At 52.9% G+C, this 16,793-nt stretch overlaps 8 protein-coding genes across 8 annotated transcripts; 4 read left to right on the top strand and 4 right to left on the bottom strand.

The window, feature by feature from the left end:
- Positions 1–488: 488 nt before the first annotated feature.
- Positions 489–2,391, bottom strand: AP1M1 (AP-1 complex subunit mu-1). Its single transcript, XM_024472772.1, has 4 exons — positions 2,262–2,391; positions 2,076–2,204; positions 923–2,014; positions 489–871 (listed from the first exon to the last, which is right to left on the bottom strand). Exons 1-4 carry the CDS (start codon positions 2,298–2,300, stop codon positions 785–787), a joined length of 1,347 nt encoding a protein of 448 aa, XP_024319678.1. The 5' UTR covers positions 2,301–2,391; the 3' UTR covers positions 489–784.
- Positions 2,392–4,603: 2,212 nt separating this feature from the next.
- VC83_09331 (uncharacterized protein) lies at positions 4,604–6,964 on the top strand. Its single transcript, XM_024472771.1, has 2 exons — positions 4,604–5,249; positions 5,305–6,964. Exons 1-2 carry the CDS (start codon positions 4,619–4,621, stop codon positions 6,618–6,620), a joined length of 1,947 nt encoding a protein of 648 aa, XP_024319677.1. The 5' UTR covers positions 4,604–4,618; the 3' UTR covers positions 6,621–6,964.
- Positions 6,965–7,086: 122 nt separating this feature from the next.
- On the top strand, positions 7,087–8,763 carry NOB1 (Nin1 binding protein). The gene has a single exon (XM_024472770.1). It carries the CDS (start codon positions 7,159–7,161, stop codon positions 8,578–8,580), a length of 1,422 nt encoding a protein of 473 aa, XP_024319676.1. The 5' UTR covers positions 7,087–7,158; the 3' UTR covers positions 8,581–8,763.
- A 246-nt stretch (positions 8,764–9,009) lies between these two features.
- NOP10 (snoRNP complex protein) lies at positions 9,010–9,829 on the bottom strand (the record flags this gene model as incomplete). The annotated part of the gene is made up of 3 exons (XM_024472769.1): positions 9,010–9,035; positions 9,093–9,284; positions 9,697–9,829. The coding sequence occupies 3 exons, from the start codon at positions 9,827–9,829 to the stop codon at positions 9,010–9,012; spliced, it is 351 nt and encodes a 116-aa protein (XP_024319665.1).
- A 351-nt stretch (positions 9,830–10,180) lies between these two features.
- Positions 10,181–12,044, bottom strand: UGO1 (mitochondrial fusion and transport protein ugo1). Its single transcript, XM_024472768.1, has 3 exons — positions 11,531–12,044; positions 11,007–11,476; positions 10,181–10,956 (listed from the first exon to the last, which is right to left on the bottom strand). The coding sequence occupies exons 1-3, from the start codon at positions 11,927–11,929 to the stop codon at positions 10,380–10,382; spliced, it is 1,446 nt and encodes a 481-aa protein (XP_024319666.1). The 5' UTR covers positions 11,930–12,044; the 3' UTR covers positions 10,181–10,379.
- Positions 12,045–12,233: 189 nt separating this feature from the next.
- On the top strand, positions 12,234–12,965 carry YAH1 (mitochondrial matrix iron-sulfur protein; the record flags this gene model as incomplete). Its single annotated transcript, XM_024472767.1, has 3 exons — positions 12,234–12,496; positions 12,547–12,653; positions 12,706–12,965. 3 exons carry the CDS (start codon positions 12,234–12,236, stop codon positions 12,963–12,965), a joined length of 630 nt encoding a protein of 209 aa, XP_024319661.1.
- Positions 12,966–13,120: 155 nt separating this feature from the next.
- Positions 13,121–14,011, bottom strand: VC83_09326 (uncharacterized protein; the record flags this gene model as incomplete). Its single annotated transcript, XM_024472766.1, has 1 exon — positions 13,121–14,011. The coding sequence occupies one exon, from the start codon at positions 14,009–14,011 to the stop codon at positions 13,121–13,123; it is 891 nt and encodes a 296-aa protein (XP_024319662.1).
- Positions 14,012–14,207: 196 nt separating this feature from the next.
- On the top strand, positions 14,208–16,779 carry SRP54 (Signal recognition particle). The gene is made up of 2 exons (XM_024472765.1): positions 14,208–14,359; positions 14,407–16,779. The coding sequence occupies exons 1-2, from the start codon at positions 14,282–14,284 to the stop codon at positions 15,910–15,912; spliced, it is 1,584 nt and encodes a 527-aa protein (XP_024319663.1). The 5' UTR covers positions 14,208–14,281; the 3' UTR covers positions 15,913–16,779.
- Positions 16,780–16,793: the final 14 nt, after the last annotated feature.

The following is a 16,793-nucleotide window of genomic DNA, read 5'->3' as shown; positions in this document are numbered from 1 at the left end:
GGAGAGGGGGGCGGGGTATGAGGGCCGCTTTAGGAGGTATTTTGCACGGAAGGGGTGGTTTGGTGTTGAGGCTGTGGGGGGCGCGGTGGATGGGAAGGGGTATCTGGGAATGCGGAGGGGGAGGGGATGGAGGCGGAAGGGGGGGGGGGGGGTAAGGATCGTCATGGAAGTTGCGACGGCGTATGCGGTTACGAAGGTGTTGTTGCCGGTGCGGATTGTGGGGAGTGTGTGGGCGACGCCGTGGTTTGCGAGGGTGGTTTTGGGGAGGTTTGAGAGGTTGGGGGGGGGGGGAGGTAAAGGATTTTTTTTTGCGGGGGGGAGTTGGGGAATGTGATGGAGGATGTGTGTGTATATATATGCTACTGCAAAGATACCTGGTGGCTATTGTATGATAGATTGTTGTTTCGGCGAATATGGGAGGATATGGGGATTACTACGAGCGAGTGTGGTGAATAAAAAAAAACCCTTGCCAGCAATTCTCGCTCACAGGATCACATAGTTGCAGATACATGGTGTGTGATGGAGAGGAACAAGTGATGGTCATCAAGCCTTCATTCAGCGTCGCTGATTTATCTATCCGCGCGAATCCTTCTACGCGGGGAGCATGCCTGCTATCAAATGCATGACATGATGATAACTCCTTTTGTACATGCGCCTGAAAATATCTCCACCCCTCGCTCGCTCTAGCCCCTGTCGTCCATCCCCTCATGAGTAAGTATCTCATCCATGTCTCCCGGTTGAGTTTTGATGTGCTCTGACAGCTTCTGGTGCGTTGACGGTAATATCAGACGCCAGTCACGTCTGGTAACCGCACGGCGATGTCGCCGGACTGCGTGATGTAGCGGACCCATGGGAGGGAGGGGTATTGTAACTTTTGGTAATTAGTACTTGGCCCCACCAAAAAGGAGGATATACAACATACCTTCGGCTCGATAATCTTCAGATACCTGACCTGAATACCACTAGTCGTGAAGTACGGAATCTCAAACTTGACACTGATAGGCCTCTTCGCCCCCTTCCCACCCACGCCCCCCATACTCCCCCCAAACCCCCCCATCATACCACCACCCTGCTCATCATCACCCTTCACACTCGGCAACCCCAGCTCCGCACGCATCAAGAACTCCTTATTCCCACCGAACTGTTTGATCTTCCAGACAATCGCGCTCTTCTCCGGCGCATAATGTACGCTCCCGATATTCGTCCTGAAGCGGGGACTATCCGCGTCATTGGGGACCGGGACGATGATTTCGACATTATTCGCTGTGCTGCGGCGCTTGAATTGCGATTTGGCCTTTAGGAGATACTCGATGCGCGAGCCGCTGTGGTTCTCCACCACGCACTCCACCCAGATCAGCGGCTTGACTTGGGTGTTCAGCCGGTACGACATGAGTTCGAACTCGCCGTCGGGCGGGATGAAGGAGATGGTGCGATCGTTCTCGAAGCGCGAGAGGCGCACGCACTGGTGGAATTTCACGTCTTCCATCTCGATTGCCTTGCCGCGGGTGGCGCGGCCGGTGGTCTCGAACATGACTTTGTCGTTGAGGCCGAGGCGCAGCTCGGGCATGCCGGAGAGGTAGCATTTCATCTTGACGGCGCCGAGGATCTCGGAGCGGAGCACGTTGCCGCTGGAGGAGACGAGGAGGTTGAGGGACTCGATGACGTCGAGGAAGACTTCGTTTTTGCGGTAGCGGATGCCTTCGGAGCGCCAGGAGACGGCGTTGGTTACGGCGATTGGGGGGCGTGCTTGGACCTCTAGCTTGTGTGATTCTTGCGTGATGTATTCTTGGAGGATCTTGGACTCGGTTGTTTGCGGATAGCCGAAATCCATCATCTCATCGAGCAGCTCGTAGATGACGACGAAATTGTCCCGGATGGATTCTTCCTCGAGCTCCTTGAAGTATTCGGTGAAGACCTCGACGATCTTGTGGAGGAAGAGGAGGATCTCGGCGGCATTTGTGTTTCGTTTGGTGAGGGCAAGGAGGTAGAGGTTGTTGTGTCTGATATAGAGGTACTGGAAAGAAGGCGGTGTCAGCTACCCTGACCTCCCTCGAAACGAATTGATTGCAACATACGTTTATCCCTTCGTCGGAGAAACAGGGCGGTACTGCGGAGCTCTCTTCTTCTGCATCACTCAAAAGGATAGGGAACTTTTCCACCGCAGACATGGGGATGTCTCCTCTGTAGTTGCGAGCTAAAAGGGTCTATACACATCATCAGCATTGTGGCCGCGATATATTTGTGGCGCCGAGGTCACCCACCTTGCCCTTGAGATCAAGGAAGAACACAGCAGATGTCATGATTTAGAGGCCTTCTGGCCAGTCCTAGTAATAAATAAAGAGCTTTATTATATCATTTGTCGGCGCTTGCGAGTTAAATGCACAATCAACGGTCGTCCTGCGATATCGATAACCCCCCCAACAATGCGTTTCGAGGGTCACCTTGTTGTGGTTAGCGCGAGACACTGGCGCCCAGGCGCGAACCCCAAACAAGACTAGCTCATTGCTTGTCGAAAAAAATGCTTTATAAAAATATTCCGACCCTGGCGACTTCCTCTTCTTCTCTCTTCCTCTCTCTTCAACGCGCCCTTTTAGACAGTGCAGCTCAACATTTAACACGCTTGACGGGGCGTTATGCCTTTAGTCTCCAGTGGGATCAATTGATGAGTATCGCGATTTCGCGGTGCGGAGACGAACTATCGACGGTACCATAAAGAGCTGGCCGAGCATTGTCTTGTACAACAGATTGCTTGGGCGGCGTCAGAGGGACCATACAAACATGTGACAAAGGAGAGGAACTTTGATATATATAGATAGTAATGGCTATGGCTGTATTGGCTGGCATAGCATAGGCTTTGCCGCGGCAGAAAATACAAGCACTTTAATGCATGGTTCGGTCTTTTGGTTTCATTTTTGACTGGTCACGTTTGATCCAGCGTTAACCTTGTTACCTTATTGTCGACTCGTCACATTTGATCCGAGTCTCAACATCAGCTGGCTGGTGTAAGGAGCTTGAGCCTGGGCTTGGGCTGATTGATTCTTGTTATACCTTTGCTCTTCTAATGCACGGTTCCTAATTTGTTCATAGTCCCAGCAGCATGTGCCTGTTCGCCAGGGGGGAGTATCGCAAGTGCCGGTGCAAGATGATCAAGATGATGCAGAGGAAGGGGGTAAACCTGGTGTCAACGTCGCTATTCTGAATGTGGCTGTTTGTTGAGGAGCGATGACTTTCTGCTTGGATGTCTTTCCGGGACGCATGTGTTGCTGCTGTTATCACCATCAAATCATCAAATCATCAAATCATCAAATCATCAAATCATCAAATCATCAAATCATCAAATCATCAAATCATCAAATCATCAAATCATCAAATCATCAAATCATCAAATCATCAAACCATCAAATCATCAAATCATCAAATCATCAAATCATCAAATCATCAAATCACCATCAAATCACAAGGCAGAAAGAAGCATGCCTCCAGTAAAAAACCAACACGGAGAAAGCCTGAGCCGTGATCCAGTGTGTGACCCAAGTGTGAACCCGTCCGATCCAGCGTATACCTGCCCCCCCGGTTCACCATCCCTGTCTTGTCTTCTTGGACAGGGACACGAAGCCGGGATATCCATTGATGCGGATAAATTAATTCCAAAGGATTTTCGCCCCTGGCACGTGAAAAGTCGTCCCTAAACCTGCCTAACCTCCCCCTAACTCCCCCTAACCCCCCTAACTCCCCCTAACTCGAATTCGATCTACGCTGTCACCGTGGAGTCGTGGGTCTTTTGATCAATGTGATCAATGTGTGATCCAGCGGTTTTACACACAGCAACCAACGGCACGGGCCAGCCTTTTCCCACTTGCCGTCTCTCCATCAGAAGTACCACAGCACCACAGCACCACAGCACCATAGCACCACACAGCACCAAATCTAACCACGGAACTACCCACAGAAGTATTACAGAAGTATCACAGAAGTATCACAGAAGTATCACAGAAGTATCAAAGAAGTACCACAGCACCACCACAGCACCACCACAGCACCACCACAGCACCACCACAGCACCACCACAGCACCACCACAGCACCACCACAGCACCACAGCACAGCACCACCACAGCACCACAGCACCACCACAGCACCAAATCCACAGAACTACCCACAGAACTACCCACAGCATCCACAGCACCCACTGCATCCACTGCACCCGCTACACCCGCTACACCCGCTACACCCGCTACAGCAACCACCAACCACCAACCAACCTCCCGCCCTACACCTCCCCCACCTCCCCTACACCTCCCCCTACACCTCCCGCCCTACACCTCCCCCTACATCATCAGAACCGTCCCCGCCCCGCGTCACTTCTGACAACGGCCCTTTCTAAAAAACATCAAGTCCATATTACCCTGTACGCCACTGCATTCACGCTTTTTATTTCCTTCTTTTGATCTTGGTCGGAGCTGTAGCCATCGTCAGGCTCTCGCCTGCCCCGCGCAAAAACCTTCTTCTTAACTCCGCCTACATCCGTATGAGACATTGAGCTCGACCACGGGCTAATTCAACTCAAGGACACCCCCTCCCCCCCCCCCCCCCCCCCCCCCCCCAAAAAAAAAAAGCACATGCGAAAACACTCCACGATCAACCACCAACCCCAGACCAGAACACCCCCTCGTGAGGAAGTCGACACCGTCGATAGTCTCCTAGCCGCTTCCTGCTTAATCACCTCCCAACAAATTAATTTACATCGCCAAGCACAGCCGTCCCATGTTGCAGAGCGAATAATGGAGCACGCTCACTATCACATGTTAGCGCCTGACGAACGACCTCCCTCTTACACCCCGTCGCATCACCCTCTGAACATGCAACTATCAGAAGCACCGGCCCCTGAGACATCGTCGGCAGGCAATGACCGCGGCAACGCACACGGCTCCATGTCGCAAGAATCGTTAACTCGACCGGCCGAGCCGCCTGTCGAGCCGCCCGTCGAATCGTCTATAGAAGCGCCTGTCGAGGAGACATCTCAGCCCATGGCGACCACGGCGGCGACGACGACGACTGCCTGGCCATCCTTGAATCCGTTCGTTTCGTATTACCGCCCGCCTAATGGTTCGCCCAGAAGTGCCCGAGGAGTGGACAGTCCTGGTGCTATGGACCTTGATGATGGTCGTGGTGTCAGAGGTGGCAGTGTGCTCTCTATTGATGATCCTGATGTGCGCCTCGCTGCCGAAGCTCTGGGAGACCTTCGTGCCGGTATGTAGTCGCCTGCCTGATACGGAATTGGCGCATTGTGCTGACATCCGAATAGACTTTGTGCAGTCCCCACCATCTTCATCTCGCTATAATAGACACCGTCGAGATATTTCAGGGCAGCCCGAGCCTCTACTCTCTCTTCTAACCACCTCGCACCCTCTGGTAAGGACCACCATCAATAGCTCCATTTCAGCCTACTCCGCATCGAAGAACTACAGCCCGCGCTTCAAGTCGACAGCCGAATATGTCGAGCGTCGCTTCACACCGGTCGTCAATAAAGTCGGGACAGTGGGTCGCACTACGGGAATCGAAGGCGGCGTGCGCTGGTTTCTCGGCGGGCGCAGACGGGCACACAATCGTCACTCTACAGCAACGACGAAATCGACAGACGACCAGTCAAGCAAGCGCCGGAAGACAAGTGAAGACACCGATAGGGCATGGCCTATGCGCAATTCCACTCAATCATTAGGAGACGAACAGCAACTCCAACACCGTGAACGACGCAATAGCCTAGCCAACAGCCTAGCCTCCTCGTACGTCGAAAGCCTACCTGCATACGATGAATACAAGAGCCCAAGCTATGAAGCATCCCAGACTACCTCGCTCGTTCGCTCCGAGGAGAACGATGCTCCAGGCTCACCGTCGTGGCAATCGCGCCTTATCATGTCCACCTCAGGACTCAGCATCGCCATGTCCGTCGAGTCTCTCCGCTCTCTCAAATACTGCCTCGGTCTACTGCGCTGGGCAAACGAACATATCGGCAAGAGCATCACCACACTAAAGGAGACACTCGAGGACTGCAACAGCAAGACCGCAACCCCTATTGCCGGATCATCATCCTCTACCGAGAGGCAGAACGTGGAAGATATCTTCGTATTGGACTCGGAGAAAGATAGAGAAGTCCTGACACAGAAAATTGCAGAGTTAAAATACGATGTCCTCAAAACCCTCAAAGACGTCGTCGACGTCGTCTCCAAATACGCCGGCGGCGCCCTCCCCGAAAACGCCCGCGTCCTCGTCCGCAGCCACCTCACCAGTCTCCCCCAGCGCTTCAAGATGGCCAGCACCAGCACACCCCCCGATACCAACAACGCGGCGGCGAAAGCGGACTGGGAGACGCGCGAAGGCGCGAAGCGGGTCATGGTCCTGGCTAAGGAGGGACTCGACATGATGGCCCAAGTCAGCGGCGTGTTGGACGGGACGATTGTTAGTGCGGAGGAGTGGTGCGAGCGCCTGGGGAAGAAAACGTATTCCGAAGAGACGGCGGAGGATATCCTGAAGGAAGGCATCGTGAAGCCGCCGGTGGATGGGCAGCAGCGCGGGGCGTTTGGGGAGGCGCAGACGCCGGAGGTGTTTGCGGATGGGGATTAAGGATGGGGCAGGCTCTGTGGATATGGATATGGATATGGAGCTGGAGCTGGAGCTGGAGCTCGGGTACAACAATTACGCGGCGGACGCCTGCCTTTTTTCTTTTTCTTTGTGTTTGGGGTATTATAGCTGGATTAGAAGCTTGAAAGGGGTATTAGGGGATGCCGCAGGTAGGGCAATGGGTGTACTTTTGGGGGATATATTGGCGTTTGGGATGGGGTGAGATGGATGGGAACTATAGGGCTTTGCTTGCAAATAGATATACCACTTTTTTTCTACACTTTTAATTAAGGCTTGTCTTGGGCTGTTTTCTTAGATCGGGTCGTCAAATAAAGGATAACACAGAGCCAAAAAAATCCCCCTCCTTTCAAATGAGATAACGCCCATCATAAAAATATATCATTAGCGTATTCACCGCCCAGCCCCACCACAACTTGTTCTGCCGTCCTGATAACAAAATTCTTCACACCCTTCAAAAACCACCCCACCAAAACCTCACACCCACACACCACACACCACACACCTACACACGACCACAACCATGGCGACCGAAACACCTAAACCTATGCACACCCTAGTCCTCGACGCCGCCCCTATCATCACCAACACCCCCCCCATCTCGACTCTCCTCGCCCAATCCAGCGAGCTCTACACCGTCCCCCACGTCCTCTCGGAGATCCGCGACGTAGCAGCGCGCTATCGTCTCGAGACTACTCTGCTGCCGTTTTTGAAACTCAGGACCCCGAGGCCGGCGAGTGTGAAGGCGGTGACTGATTTTGCGAGACGCACGGGCGATCTGGAGGTCCTGAGTAAACCGGATGTGTTGGTGTTGGCGCTGAGTTATGAGTTGGAGTGTGAGAGGAATGGGGGGGATTGGAGGTTGAGGAGTTTGCCGGGGCAGAAGAGGTTGAATGGGGCGCCGCCGGGGAGTGTGGTGGAGGGGAAGGAGGGGGATAAGGTTGAGGGGGGAAAGGAGGTGGAGGTTAAGGAAGAGCTGAAAGAGGAGGTCAAGGAGGTGAAGCCGATACTTGAGAGTCGGGGAGCGTGGGGGACAAAAATACCTGTTGCAGAGCCGGTTGTGGCGGAGGCTGAGGTAGAGGCGAAGAGGGATGTTGGAATCCCAGCGGAAGTTGCGGAGGGCCCAGCGAAAGACGCTGAAGTCCCGGAAGTCAAGACGGAAGAGCCAACGCCTGAATCCACCGAGCCATCCACAGAAGAGAAGACCGAGGCCAAACCAGCAGAGGAGTCTCTAGCCGCTCTGTCCCTCGAATCCTCCATCGACACCATTCCCGACGCCCCAGAAGAAGTCGAAGAGTCCGAGTCCGAAGACGACGAAGGCGGCTGGATCACCCCCTCCAACATCAAAAAAGTCCAAGCCAAAGAGACCGCCGGCTCCGCCCCCCAAGAGCCCGAAGTCAAAACCATGCAAGTCGCCTGCATCACCTCCGACTTCGCCATGCAGAACGTGCTCCTCCGCATGAACCTCAACCTTCTCTCCCCAACCATGACTCGCGTGCGCCAGCTCAAGACGTGGGTGTTACGCTGCCACGCGTGCTTCGCCGTCACCAAGGACATGTCGAAGCAATTCTGCTCTCGCTGCGGAAAGCCGACTTTGCTGCGCGTGAGCTGTTCCACCGACAAGGATGGGACGTTCAAGGTCCACTTGAAGAAGAACAAGCAATGGAGCCCGCGCGGGAATGTGTATTCCATCCCCAAGCCCGTAGCAGGGAGTGCGAATACGCGCGCGGGAGGGGGCGGGAAGGGGGGGTGGGGACAGGCGCTTATTCTGGCGGAGGATCAGAAGGAGTATGTGCAGGCGGCGGAGAGGGCGAAGAGGACGAAGGAGAGGGATCTGATGGATGAGGATTATTTGCCGGGGTTGCTGAGTGGGAGTCGCAGGGGGCCGGGGGGGAGACCGATGGTGGGGGCGGGGAGGAATGTTAATTCCAAGAAGAGGCATTGAAGGGGTGTAGTGAGTAGGCGGCGGTAGGCTGGACGTAAAGAGGCATGGCGTTGAATGGGGTGGGAGTTGGGATAGGATGTATGGGATATATTCTATCGGGCTTAGAAGAAAACGAAGAGGCGTCATTTTTGAATCAAGCATAGGTAAACACACGCATGGATGTAGTTTGAAGTGACTGGGGTCGATTTTCATTTTGAATCAGACATGGTCAAATACACACATTGGATGTCGTTTAGAAGTGACTGGGCGTCGATTTTTATTATGTTTTGATTTTTCAAATTGTTGTATCATTTGGCTCAGGGCAGCCTAGACTTTTCACCCCTCCACCGAACGCCTTCAACGCCTTCAACATAGTCCAACATCTTCCATCCAACTCTCCCTCCCCTCACCCCATCCCCCTCAAACCCACCCTATCCCAGCCAATCCAATCTACTGTCCCAGAACCTTAAGATCCTCTGCGCACCGCATTAGCCCCATACCAAACTGGCAAAAGTCGGTGGAAAAGAACTCACTCTGCTGCGTCAACAAAAGCCCATAACGCTTCTTGAGCGTCACGCGGTGCCGGCTGTACTTGTCATCCGGGCTGAAGCGCGCGGGATGCGCACTCTTGGTGACCTCGCCTCCGTTGATCTTCTTGAGGGTGTAGACACGGGTGCCCTCGGCGTCAAGGGTGTACATGAGATGCATGGTTGCGGTGGTGGAATCTGGATCGCTGTTAGATACTGCCCGGATTGAGAGCTGCGGGAAGGACGTACGAGGTGTTGGCGGGCTGGTGGTGGGTGGGATTGGGGTTGGGCGTCGTGGTGGTGGTTTGAGTTTGGTGATCTAGAAACTTTTTGATGTGGAGGTTTGCGGGAGGCGGCGCTAGGCGGGATTGGGGTTGGGTGTGGGGCTTGGGGGGGTTGCAAGGCTGGGGATTTATATCGAGGTGCAGGGTGAAGGCTGGAACAATGGTTTTTCTGAACAACACTTGGGGGTTCGGGATTTGGAGTAGCTCTTATGGTAATGAACGATTAAATGGCATTGGGTAGTTTGAATCCTCGAGATATCTAATGTGGGAATTTCTTCCTGGACGGTCTCTACAGCCACTAAGCGCCAACTACGAAGGTCTCATACGGGTTCTTGCAGCGAAGACGATGAAGTGTACAATTTCCAAAGCTGCCATTGATCCAACCATGGAGGAGGTCATGGAGAGAAACGCCGTGAAGTTCTTCGAACCAACAGCCCAAGAGAAGTTGATACAAGGCATGTCTTGGAGACCGCATTGAACACAGCCATGCAAACGCCCGTTGTGGACCGATGTCTGCCTCATCACTGCTATTTATCACCGTACAACTCTTCCCACTGTCTCCTCTCCTCCTATGAGAATATCGCATCATAGTTGAGGATTTTCTGGAAACATTCGACACGTGCGACCGCCGCATTAGTGGTGCCACCACGGTTAGCATGGAGTCGCAACACCTTATATATTGGCGTAATAGCGCAGCATCTCGCCTTAGTCGGCTAGATCTCAGGGTACGAGATCCTCCGCGCAGTTTCTATACATACTGAGTCATGGAACTTTGGAAGCCTTGCAAGAATCGGTAACAATATACACATCAATCTTCCTAATGCTAACTATGTGGCACACAAGCCTCCCCGTGATATAAATACGGGACCAGTAGAGCTGAGTATCTCAAATCAACAAAACGCCTCCACCCCCATCTCGTGAGATGTTTCTTTGCCCCCATCATATCCCCATCTGCGCCGTTCGCTCAAACCACCAAATTTTACATCCATCATATACACTCACCCCCTTCTTAGAACTCTCCTCCGCCGCCGCCGCCCATCGCTGCGGCTCCCCACATACCAACCAGACCCCACATCCCGACTCTCCAGCCGCGCCAGAGCCCTTCGACGCCTTGGCCTTGCTTGACCTGTGGCTTCCTAGTGGTCCTGGTGACAGGGCCCGAGAGTTTGAGGGCGTCGGGGTCGTCTCGTACGCCCTCTTCGCGGGCAATCATCCACATAGTTCCGATTGGACCGCTGTAGGGTCCAATATCGACAACGGTGTCCAACTCCTTGCCAGTATAGTATGGTGGCGTCGTAAGAACTGACATCTGGCCACGGCGAAGGACGGTTTCGAGGGGAAGCTTTACAAACAGCTCAACTGCTTGTGAGAGGAATGAGGCAACGGAGAAGACGGCGGGGGTGCGGACTGGATCGATTGAGAATTGGGAGCTGAGGACGAGGGGTGTGGAGTGGATGATGACGGGCGATATAATGCTGTGAAGAATGGTTGGGACGAAGATCTTTCCGGGGCAGACCCAGGATGGGAGTTGGCCCAGCTCGTTGACGAGGCCGCGGCGTGGTGCGTTAGTCGACATAAGGATGAGTCTGTTGGCAGTTAGTGGCGGAAAGGGGGGGGATTTCTCTGCTGTGCTTACTTTGTTCGTACAATATCGAGGGGCGCGAGCGCCAGACCTGCAATAGCAGCAGCTCCAACTGCTATTCCAAGGGACGACCAAGGGTAGGGCGAATCTACCATATCAAGGCCACCACTTATGATTCCAACAATCCCTGGGTCTGGAGCATTGAAAACAGCAGAGAGGAAGCTCCTTGCCCAGTTCTCAAAAGTCCGGAGTAAGGCGCTGTATATGAAAGTCGAGTTTGTTCCCTTCCACACGCCCCATGCCCCTTCTTTTGTCCATAGTTGGCCGATTATTTCGAGAATCGAATCGGAGTATTTCAGAGTAAGTTGGTTTGCGCTGGGCGAGTCATCCGCGGAGGGCAAAACGTAACCAGCGCGGTCGGTGGCATGTCGCCGCGAGCGAGTTGGGGAGGTATAAGATGTAGCTTCTGGCGCATTGGAGGTGAAGTATGCACGCTCGTCTGGGTCTGAATCGTCGGAAGGATACTATTAAGGGAGTTAGCATGTGACAAGGCTAGCAGAGCGCTGTGGGTTACGAACCTCTTCATATTTAGATTCCGCAAAGTCAGACGCCTCTTTCCTGCCATTCCTGGGAGAAAACGCAGGCACTGATCGATCTGCAAGAGCTTGCGACCGGACCTGTAGGATCGTCTTCGCCACATCGAACGGCTGCGCTATCAACACCGACATGTATTTGTACATTGCCTCATCCAGCATTTGTTTAATCATATCCACCGTGCTCTGTGAGCCCTCTGACACGTAATCCGAGTAATCGATGTCGCTGAAGATGTCGCGCGCCGATGACGCGTAGGAAGTCGAGCCATTCTGACCAGCTCCCCGTCCGGAGCTCCCTGCATTCTGCGCTTCTGGTGGGAATCCAATACTTGGAGGGATATAGTACGGCCTCAGTGGATTCGGACCTTCGCGCGGGTTCGCCATGCTTGAGGCGGTGTTTTGGTTAGTTCAAATGTCATTAGTGGTGGCCAGGAAAGGGAAACCTGTTAGTACAGTTGTGATGTCAAATTCGTGCATGGAGACTCGCCTATAATTTTATGCGGAGTTTACGATAACGACCGCCGAACCTCGCGCCCACAGCTAAAAATTAATATAGACTAATTATTAGACAGAAACTGGCTTAATTGTCTATCTATTTGTTTTTCGACTTTTCTTAGATTTACGGGAAATATTGCTGGATGCGCCTCGCTCACAAGCCCTCGCTTTTTTGTCCTTTTGCGCCTGCACGATGAATGTCTCAAGGTCGGCTGCAAGGTCTTCGAGATGGTCGAAGCCCATTGAGCAATTCCTACGGGAATCTACACAAACGTCACCGAGACGGGGGTGTGCTTCCGCAACAAGAGTCACGGCTATACAGAATGCACAACAACCACGTCAGCAACGGTTGGCAGGACAAGCAGGCGGTTATGGCAGAGTCGAACAGAGAAGAGCGTTTTCATACTCGCCGATATCTTTACACGGGCATCTTGATCCGCCAAAGCCGGGAGAAGAGTAGGTGGTTGAGCTATCTCCGGACCTGACTAGCCCCTGACACCGTCTAGGCTACACGTTACCTTCATAGACAAGGACGGGGATGAGCAGACTTTCGTAGTCGCAAAGGGAGACAATCTCTTGGATATCGCTCAAGCCAACGATGTTGAGATGGAGGGTATGAACTTTGGACCCCGAGACTGCCCGAACTCCGCTAATATCTATCATAGGCGCATGTGGAGGCTCTTGCGCATGCTCAACGTGCCATGTCATAATCGAGGATGAGGGATTGTACGATAAGATGGAGGAGCCTGATGATGACGAGAACGACATGTTGGACCTTGCCTTCGGCCTGACCGAAACATCACGACTGGGTTGCCAAGTGAAGATGAACAAGGAGCTTGATGGATTGAGGGTCAAGCTACCATCGATGACAAGAAACCTACAGGCAAGCGATTTCAGCCAAAAGAACGAGAGATCTGATAATTAGCATGGGATACCTGGAACACTGTTGTAAATATTACTGATTCCCCACCGGAACATGTATCATTATTGGAACCAGCGGCTAGAAGCTTGCTAGGCGTTAAAAACATTACTACTCCAACGCCAACATGCGCCATGCTATGCAATTCATAAGTGATACAATCATGCCTCTTCAATGCCTCCCGTTGGCAACCCTCCCGAGCCGCCGGCGATGAGCGCTAAGAAGCCCTGCTTGCTCATCTCATTGACCTTCTCTTCCCTCCTCCCATGGCCAACCAAACCCTTCTGCCTAGCATACTTTGCAGCCTGCTCTCCCTTGATCTGTGCAGACCTCACGGCATTGAACATGCGCACAACACCTCTTTGCGCCGTCTTCCTCAAACGCTTCTCCTCCTCCATAATCTGCTGGACTGTCGCTATTGGCTCTCCCTCCTCCTTGTTGGCAGCGTCGAATGCCGTCGAGGCGCCCAAAACATCCTTGACGCGGCCCTTGTCCATAGCCTGCCTCTTCTCCTCCCTCAGCTTTTGCTTTGCCTTCTTTTCCAAAGCCTGATCGGTGATCTCTTTCGATGCCTGGAGGGCGTTCACACTCCTCGATAAGACGGGATCGCTTCGCTTGCTTGTGGAGAGTTTCGAGCCCAAAATCTTGGACATGGACGTCGCAAAGGCATCAGGATCGTTGCGCTTGTTCCGTATCTTCACGTTGTTGGGATTTGTGTCTGCATCAGACATGTCTGCGTCCGAGTCCGAGTCTGAATTCGATGCGTCGGTGACATCTGATGCAGATGCCTCGTCAAGATTTGGCTCATCGTTCTCCTCTTCATTGTCCGAATCTGCAGCGACATGTGTTGAAAGCTTCACCGGAGCAGATTCTTCCTCCTCATCCGAGTCTGCGAGGTTGACCGCTGCGAAGTCCTGCTTGTCCCCAGTCTCGGAATCATCGCCGGAACCACTGTCGTAGTCTGTTTGTTTCTTGAATTTCTTGACCAACTTCTTGGGTCTCCCTTTCATGCTTTCTCCCGCCTTCCTTTTTGTTCTCATTGGTCCACCCATTGTGTCGTTGAAGCGGATTTGAATTATTGGTTTCGTCGTTCAAAATCGCATCCGCCATATTATTTTCAATCGTCAATCTCACTTTTTGCGATAACCGGATTATCTTCTGATTGGTCGTGTGTCAATATATGGGTCCAGCGGAACAACCACTGGATTCGCTTGCCCCGCGATTCCTTAGCCCACATGGACATAATTCGACGTCTCATGGAACTTGAGCCTCTATAATATACCAAACTGAGGTTCAGACAGCCTGTCAGCGCTATCTGAGCTATGGTTCTTCAAGATCTTGGACGACGCATCAATGCGGCCGTCAACGACTTAACTCGGTCGAGCAATCTCGACGAGAAGGTGATGCCACGTCTCTCCTCTTAAGCTACGACTTCTAAAAGATATAGGCATTCGATGGCATGATCAAGGAGATCTGTACCGCTCTCCTCGAAGCCGACGTTAACGTGAAACTCGTCGGAAACCTGCGCAAATCTATCAAAGCCTCGGTGAACTTCAAAGACCTTGAACCAAGCGTCAACAAGAAGCGCCTCATCCAGAAGTCCGTCTTCGATGAACTGGTCAAGCTTGTCGATCCCCATGCCGAACCCTTCAAGCCAAAGAAGGGCAAGCCGAATGTCATTATGTTTGTTGGATTACAGGGTGCAGGTAAGACTACGACATGTACGAAGCTAGCACGACACTACCAATCGAGAGGCTTCAAGGCCTGTCTGGTTTGCGCCGATACCTTCAGAGCTGGAGCCTTCGATCAGTTGAAGCAAAACGCCACCAAGGCGAAAATCCCATACTATGGTTCCCTCACACAGACGGATCCAGCGGTAGTGGCAAAGGAGGGAGTGGATAAGTTTAAGAAGGAGAGGTTCGAGATCATTATCGTGGATACTAGTGGAAGGCACAGGCAGGAAGATGCTCTGTTCCAGGAAATGAAGGATATTCAGGACGCCGTCAAGCCAGATCAGACTATTATGGTCTTGGATTCCAGTATTGGTCAGCAAGCTGAGGCGCAAAGTAAAGCGTTCAAGGAGGCTGCAGATTTCGGAGCTATCATTATTACGAAGACCGACGGAAGTGCTAGTGGAGGTGGTGCCATATCCGCGGTTGCTGCAACGCGAACACCTATCGTGTTTATCGGTACTGGTGAGCACATGCTGGATCTTGAACGATTCGCGCCACAGCAGTTCGTCAACAAGCTCCTTGGTATGGGCGACATGCAAGGCCTCGTCGAGCACGTGCAGTCGCTCAAGCTTGACCAAAAGGATACTATTAAGCACATCGCTGAAGGTGTCTTCACTATCCGCGACCTACGCGACCAGCTCTCAAACATCATGAAGATGGGTCCCCTGTCTAAGATGGCGGGCATGATTCCGGGAATGAGCGGCATGATGCAGGGCATGGACGACGAAGAGGGCTCCCTGAAGCTCAAGCGCATGATTTACATCTGCGACAGCATGACGACCAAGGAGCTCGACTGCGACGGAAAGCTCTTCATCGAGCAGCCAACACGCATGACGCGCATTGCGCACGGCAGCGGCACGAGCGTGCGTGAGGTCGAGGATATCCTGACGCAGCACAAGATGATGGCCGGGATGGCGAAGAAGATGGGCGGCAACATGAAGAACATGCAGCGCTCCCAGGGAGCGATGGGAGGCTCCAACAAGCAGCAGCAGATGGCGGCGATGCAGAAGAGGCTCGCGAGTATGGGAGGTGCAGGTGGTGCCGGTGGTGGTGGCATGCCAGACCTGAGCTCGATGATGAAGATGTTTGGTGGCGGCGGGGGAGGGGGAGGAATGCCCGGAGGCATGGACATGCAGGCCATGATGCAGCAGATGGGGGGTATGATGGGAGGTGGAGGAATGCCTGGTGGAAGTGGCGGTGCGGGGAGAGGGAGGAGATAGAGTCTAGTCCGGCCGCTGCTGGTCGTCTGTCTGGCGCCACAAATTTGAGCATAGCGAGGAGCCTGGAGTTAGGGATTTACTTCCGGCATGTAACTGAAATATTAACGTTGAATAACGATCACACATGGAAGATAATTTAGGTCATGAAGTAGTGGGTGACCGGTGTGTCGTAAAGGGTATTGACTGAACGATAAATTTAATCGTCAGCCGCCTACGCCGGTCCCCAACCAGCTGATATCTGCGATATATTTTATAGTCTCAAACTTCCTTGTTCATCGCAACAGTATTGTCTATACGATAGTCGATATTCAAGATAAATCGAGAAAAGCCGCAGAGGCTAGGGGTGCCCGCATTACGTGGGAGTACATGCATATGCTTCCCCGCATTCCCAGCCGGAGAGTTTTTCCCTTGGTTTCAGAGAACAACGTGGTAAGCCACCAAGTCGCCAAAGCGTGACCACAGAACAGCTGCTATAGAATACCAAAATATGTGCCGTCTTTGGAGCGGTCTGTCAACTTTACCTCTCCACGCCCAGGACTTCTCCTCATTACGGGATCCACAAGCCGCTATGCCTATACCTACCGGTGCAAAGCCACGCCGGCCCAATCTCCCGAGTATATATTGCAAAATAGAGCCAGTCCCGTTCGGCGTTCATTCTACAAATTAAGGAAGCTCACACCCAGTCTCAGTTCCACTCTCTCGCCAACAACCTTCTCCCGACATGCTTTGGTGGCGATGGGCGTTCGCAGTCGCGGCCCGTACGTTGCCATCAGATGATGTGGATTGGGCAGGAAGCATTGGCAGAACCGGCTCAGGGTATATAAGCTGGTTATGCGGAGAATAAAGGGCGGCATGGCGGCTAATTTAAAAGGTACGGGTAT

Source organism: Pseudogymnoascus destructans, assembly GCF_001641265.1.
Source record: "Pseudogymnoascus destructans isolate 20631-21 unplaced genomic scaffold scaffold_43, whole genome shotgun sequence".
Classification (NCBI taxonomy): Eukaryota; Fungi; Ascomycota; class Leotiomycetes; order Thelebolales; family Thelebolaceae; genus Pseudogymnoascus; species Pseudogymnoascus destructans.
Note: the sequence above shows the minus strand (reverse complement) of the source record. Positions and strands in the feature narration are given on the sequence as shown.

What these genes read in the sequence shown, in the direction of transcription:
- AP1M1 (XM_024472772.1), bottom strand. Translation starts at nt 2,300, where the DNA reads ATGACATCTGCTGTGTTCTTCCTTGATCTCAAGGGCAAG. An exon ending in TCCTTGATCTCAAGGGCAAG is followed by an intron (nt 2,205 to 2,261) that starts GTGGGTGACCTC and finishes TGATGTGTATAG; the next exon opens with ACCCTTTTAGCTCGCAACTA. An exon ending in TGAAGATTATCGAGCCGAAG is followed by an intron (nt 872 to 922) that starts GTATGTTGTATA and finishes AATTACCAAAAG; the next exon opens with TTACAATACCCCTCCCTCCC.
- VC83_09331 (XM_024472771.1), top strand. Translation starts at nt 4,619, where the DNA reads ATGCGAAAACACTCCACGATCAACCACCAACCCCAGACCAGAACACCC. An exon ending in TCTGGGAGACCTTCGTGCCG is followed by an intron (nt 5,250 to 5,304) that starts GTATGTAGTCGC and finishes ACATCCGAATAG; the next exon opens with ACTTTGTGCAGTCCCCACCA.
- NOB1 (XM_024472770.1), top strand. Translation starts at nt 7,159, where the DNA reads ATGGCGACCGAAACACCTAAACCTATGCACACCCTAGTCCTCGACGCC.
- UGO1 (XM_024472768.1), bottom strand. Translation starts at nt 11,929, where the DNA reads ATGGCGAACCCGCGCGAAGGTCCGAATCCACTGAGGCCGTACTATATC. An exon ending in CGGAATCTAAATATGAAGAG is followed by an intron (nt 11,477 to 11,530) that starts GTTCGTAACCCA and finishes CTCCCTTAATAG; the next exon opens with TATCCTTCCGACGATTCAGA. An exon ending in CTCGATATTGTACGAACAAA is followed by an intron (nt 10,957 to 11,006) that starts GTAAGCACAGCA and finishes AACTGCCAACAG; the next exon opens with ACTCATCCTTATGTCGACTA.
- SRP54 (XM_024472765.1), top strand. Translation starts at nt 14,282, where the DNA reads ATGGTTCTTCAAGATCTTGGACGACGCATCAATGCGGCCGTCAACGAC. An exon ending in CGAGCAATCTCGACGAGAAG is followed by an intron (nt 14,360 to 14,406) that starts GTGATGCCACGT and finishes TAAAAGATATAG; the next exon opens with GCATTCGATGGCATGATCAA.